At 33.3% G+C, this 5,270-nt stretch overlaps 1 protein-coding gene across 1 annotated transcript; it reads right to left on the bottom strand.

The window, feature by feature from the left end:
* Positions 1-778: 778 nt before the first annotated feature.
* Positions 779-2,811, bottom strand: LOC134257939 (uncharacterized). Its single transcript, XM_062740518.1, has 7 exons — positions 2,775-2,811; positions 2,442-2,521; positions 1,885-1,968; positions 1,667-1,744; positions 1,378-1,470; positions 1,083-1,190; positions 779-918 (listed from the first exon to the last, which is right to left on the bottom strand). Exons 2-7 carry the CDS (start codon positions 2,514-2,516, stop codon positions 820-822), a joined length of 537 nt encoding a protein of 178 aa, XP_062596502.1. The 5' UTR covers positions 2,517-2,521; positions 2,775-2,811; the 3' UTR covers positions 779-819.
* Positions 2,812-5,270: the final 2,459 nt, after the last annotated feature.

Here is a 5,270-nt window from a genome sequence, read left to right as displayed (position 1 = left end):
GAAGTTCTTGCCGATAAAATCTATAATTCCTAGGTACATGGACCAATCACAATCAAACTTTTCAGAAAGTTTCCTTAGCATTTTGACTACAATATCCTGAAAATTCGTCTTGATCCGAGATGCGGTTTGTCATGTACAAAAATATTCTACGTACGTACAGCGTTAGGAGAAAAGGGTAATATTGATATTCTGAGAATTATTCGATTAATTCATTGACTGGTGTATGGAAAATGACAAAATAAAATTAAATATCAAAATAATGACAATATATTGGTCTTTGTATACGTCAACAAAAACTAAATATGTAGGACTGACATTATTTATGTTGAGACCCAGTTACTGTACAACTTTTGCGATAACTATCAAAGTCGGTGTTCCACCGTGTTACCTACGAATTACAAAACGCTAATGCAATTCTACAAATCTTCGATTGTCTTAAATATTTCACTCTATATTATTATTTAAATCAGTTTTTAGGTGCATTTTAGAGTGTCCAATCTTTTAACAATATTAGAAAATTGTGCACACCCACAAAAACATTCTGGTGATGACATCATTCACAGTTTATATATGTATTATTTTTGCTCGTCCTATTCACTCTGCCGGCGCTCTAAATACCAGATTTTGCAGGAAAAAAAGATTCTTCATGGATAACCGCTTATATGGCACAATATCCACTGGGAAAAGAAATTTTCAGACTGTTAAAAAAATAACACAACACTGAATACTTGGTTTGTAGGTAATGTGTATATTTAGGGACGATATCAAATGCTTAAAAAAATTACAAAACGTTCAAATTCGAAAGACAGGAACAGATATTTAACAAGTATCACAGTCTTCTCCTTGCTTCATACAACAACTGAAGAACATCTTGCGGAGCCTTTTCTTCATGTTCTGGAAAAATGTTCTACGAGTGACCTGCAAGTAAATAGGGAAAAAAAGTTAGAAAATAAAACAAAGAAATAAATAAAATCAATTAGTCAGATTAATTCGAATGTTATAGTTTAAGAAATAAAATCTCTAAATATTTGCTTTACATTATTGGCGGGGGGGGGGGGGGGGTAAAATTGTGAGAGACTTACGACACTAGAAGTATTATCTGTCTTCTTTATATCAGCGTTTGTGTCTTTCATTGAAGCATCTTTCTTTAACGAGGTCGTCTCTTGTTCTTGAAGAACGGGTATTTTCGACTAAAAAGAAGGAATTAATTTTTTGAGGAAAAAAAGATAACTTATTTAAAATGAAATCTTTGCATTTCGTTGCCTTCGTGTCACTTAATTGAACACAAACTACATTATTCTCAGTTCTGCAGATTTTTGTAGCTTCCATTAAAAAAAAGATAATGTTTTTAAAGCAAATTTTCAGATGACAACCTACCTTTAACTCATCAAGAACGGTAGCCATCACGTGTTTAAAATGTCGTGTGTCATCCTCTGTCTCCACTCCCGTGGTCAAGTCATCGAGTATATCCTAGAATAAAGTCAAGTAAATTGATTGTTGTCCGACACTGATGTACTTATTGGATACATTTATTTCGATTTAAAAGTGTTTGACATTCTATATAAGGGGTGTATTTATACAAATGAGCGCATGCTTAAAGATTTCTGGTAGAGCATTAAAACTTAAAAAATGCACATTGATGAAAACGTTCATTTTCCGTGCTTACCTCGCATATTTCTGGTTCCTCCACCATTTCGCACCACGGTCTATCAAACTTGAGAATTTCATACCTCCTTTGCCTTTCCTAAAATTAATGTAAGTATTTTTTTTAAAACACATAAATTTTTTTTAAGTTCAGAATCGAAAAGTCAAAATTGCCAAATCGACATATTTCCAATCAAAATGCAATTTATAAATATACAAAGGCATGTAACATATGAATACCTGCGCTCTTGCCATTAGAGCGTCCAGTTTGTTTTTGATAGCAATCTCTCTATCCACTTTTTCAAGAAGATCGTCAAAAATGCTCTAGAATGAAGAAAATGCGACAATTGATGTTAATCAATTGATTGAATTTACAATTCTAAACTGGTACTCTGTAGAACCTATCTGCTTCACAAAAAAGCTTTGTTCTTAAACACACAGCTGTAAACATACAGTGAAAACTGTCAATTTATTTCGGACATGCAGCATCGCGTCAAACAGTTAGGTGATGGTCAAAAGACCACTCTATACTTTTCGAATATTCTGCACGATACTTGTGAAAACTTAGGACAGCTTAATATTAACTACAACCCATCAAGTGAAAATTAATAAGGTCTACTAAGTTATTCGAGCGCTTATATTTGATTTAATCTAATATAACTGACCGTTGAATTGGGCATTTGTGATCTATTTCACTCACTCGTCATTAAACGACAAAAAAGTCTCCAAGTTTGTAAACACTGTTCTTGTGTTAGAATGCATGAGACACGTGCATGTAGTATTTAATTTGAAATTACCTGACACATTTCATGGTCTTCCACCATAACATACCACGGCTTGTCGAACTTCAGTATTTGTAACTTATCCTCCATGTTTTCTAAAATAAGAAAAAAAAAATAAAATCTCACATTGCAAAAAAAAAAGAAAAAAAAGTTTATTTTGCAATTTCATTTCAACCGCCCTTCCACTTTTCTTAATCCTTTTAATTATTTATTGTCAAGTCAAAATTAATAAATGGAATATGCGGAACATGTCGATTTCTATCATTTGGAAGATACGAAACAGGTTCTCTACTTCATTTTGCAGAATAAGGACAAATTTCTTAGAATAAAAGCTATGGAAATTCTTACCAAATGTTTGCTGCCTTTTCCTTCACTACAGTGTTCCTTGACAACTGAGAAAGTATGACATCTCACTTTTATGACGTCATCCATATTGTGACGTTTTGTGTCTCTTTGAGATCATAACGTTCCATGCCGAACCTTGAAATGACTGCAGATACCGTGCGATATGTCCTCCAATGTTTGCATGAATGATGCTACACGTATGTACACTGCAATACCGCTAACTTACCTATATCTATAGCATAATAGGAACTTGGTCCCTTTGAAACATATACTATAGCAAAATAATTTCCATATTTATAAGGCAGATCTGAACCCGCCCCCTCTCCCCTTTTCTTTGAACTTCCTTCCAGATATACCACTTATGATCCACTCCTGGCTTTGCAATGTGCCAAAGAAGCTCGCTCTACATTTTATGTATGTTCTAATCGCATTCAATATATTTATTTTATTTATTTCAACTCATTCAAAGTGTTCAACGCCTCAACCAAGCGGTTATCAAAATATCAACATATTTATTATACACCAATCCCGTCTTCTTAAACTATTTTCCTCTCTATACAACTTTGTGTCACAAACAATGTCTGCCTCCTTAAAGCCTGCTTTCGCTTTCTTGCAGCAAGAAAAAAAAGTAGGAAAAGAAAAAAAAAAGGGGGGGGGGGGTCGCGACTTGCGAGTTCGATCATTTTGAAAGCGATATTCGTTTTATTTCATAGTTTGCTTTTTTTTTTTTTTTTTACAGCTATTATACTAGATATCGAAGGAAAATCGATGATTTTTTCATGATAAACTATTTGAAATAAAATTAAAATCAATTCCACATACATTATGAGAAATGAATACATGACAATAAAATATCAAATAATATCGGGGGAATCAAATGCCATCATTAAATGTGAAGAAAATCCAGATAAAAAAGTTTATTTTGTTTCTCTCTTCTTCATGGAGAAATTTTGACCTCTGACGAATTTGAAGTTCTTGCCGATAAAATCTATAATTCCTAGGTACATGGACCAATCACAATCAAACTTTTCAGAAAGTTTCTTTGCTTCCAGCATTTTGACTACAATATCCTGAAAATTTTTCCTATATATTTCTATGTCTTGATCCGAGATGCGGTTTGTCATGTACAAAAATATTCTATATTTCGTACCCCCGGGGGTCTTGATTTGAACAATTTAGAATCTACACTATCCCATACAGCGTTAGGAGAAAAGGGTAATATTGATATTCTGAGAATTATTCGATTAATTCATTGACTGGTGTATGGAAAATGACAAAATAAAATTAAATATCAAAATAATGACAATATATTGGTCTTTGTACAATATCCTGAAAATTCGTCTTGATCCGAGATGCAAAAAAATATTCTACGTACGTACAGCGTTAGGAGAAAAGGGTAATATTGATATTCTGACGATTAATTCATTGACTGTTGAGACCCAGTTACTGTACAACTTTTGCGATAACTATCAAAGTCGGTGTTCCACCGTGTTATCTACGAATTAAAAACGCCAGGTATTTATTTAGTAATCATTGACAGGTACATGAATTGAAGTAGCATTTCTTCCAAATATTATTAGAATTTTGAGAAATATTCTACGTGAATATTGCTTGAAAACGTGCGTGTAATGTACATATGCAGAGGTAAGTATTTCAGATATCCAGTAGCAAAATCAAACCTGACAATCATTCAGTAATCGACTGATATATATTTCAATTAGCCGAAATCTAGACATGACGCAGATCTTGCTTTAGAGCTCACTTAATACTCTTAAACTTCTAGAGATGCTTGCTTCCACTCTTTTCTGTCTTCGCTCGCAAAGGGTTATTTATCCTCTATTCTTCTTTGTGAGATTAGTGGATGAGAAACCCTTGGCGAGTGACGATATTCTTGCTCCGGATGCTGTATTTAATTTCAAATTTAAATACGAAACAGAGTTGCTGAATAGAAGATAATTTGAGCATGTTTATTTAAAGATAGATTCAGGATCACAACAAAAATACGCATGATAACCATTCATGTTTCCCCAAACTACATTTGAAGTGCATTTTCTGTACGAGTATGCTGTAGTTTTTTTTTAAACTAACTTAAGTCTTATCTGGTTTTACCTGGATGTAAAAGAAGAAAGAAGATAATGAACGTAATCAATCTAAATAATTTAAACAATACAAATATTTGAAGAGGGCACAAAAACGGCAATCAGAAGTTGGACGGTTATTCGCTATTCGCTATTCGCAATTCGAATGGCGAACCGCAGGCTGTCTGCCGTTCGCTATTCAAATTACCGTAAATGTCCCAATAATTTTTTTTCAAAAAACTTTAAAAACGCATCATAATCCGTGTTTAAGAAGAAAAGCAATGACTTCACTTAAAGAAGAGGACTGAGGACCCCAAACCAATGCAGCTAGCCTGACCAAAATGATGACTATTTAGCTAGCCTGGTCAAAATTGGATAAAAAAAACTGTTGAATACAATAATAAGTATTTGTACATCTTCA

The sequence above is a fragment of the Saccostrea cucullata genome, unplaced genomic scaffold (assembly GCF_032062105.1).
Source record: "Saccostrea cucullata isolate Sc308-1 unplaced genomic scaffold, CSIRO_AGI_Scuc_v1 ctg19737, whole genome shotgun sequence".
NCBI lineage: Eukaryota > Metazoa > Mollusca > Bivalvia > Ostreida > Ostreidae > Saccostrea > Saccostrea cuccullata.
Note: the sequence above shows the minus strand (reverse complement) of the source record. Positions and strands in the feature narration are given on the sequence as shown.

Coding starts and splice junctions, on each gene's coding strand:
- LOC134257939 (XM_062740518.1), bottom strand. CDS start 2,516: ATGGAGGATAAGTTACAAATACTGAAGTTCGACAAGCCGTGGTATGTT. Junction 1,969..2,441: donor AAGACCATGAAATGTGTCAG/GTAATTTCAAAT, acceptor TCTTCATTCTAG/AGCATTTTTGACGATCTTCT. Junction 1,191..1,377: donor CCGTTCTTGATGAGTTAAAG/GTAGGTTGTCAT, acceptor CCTTCTTTTTAG/TCGAAAATACCCGTTCTTCA.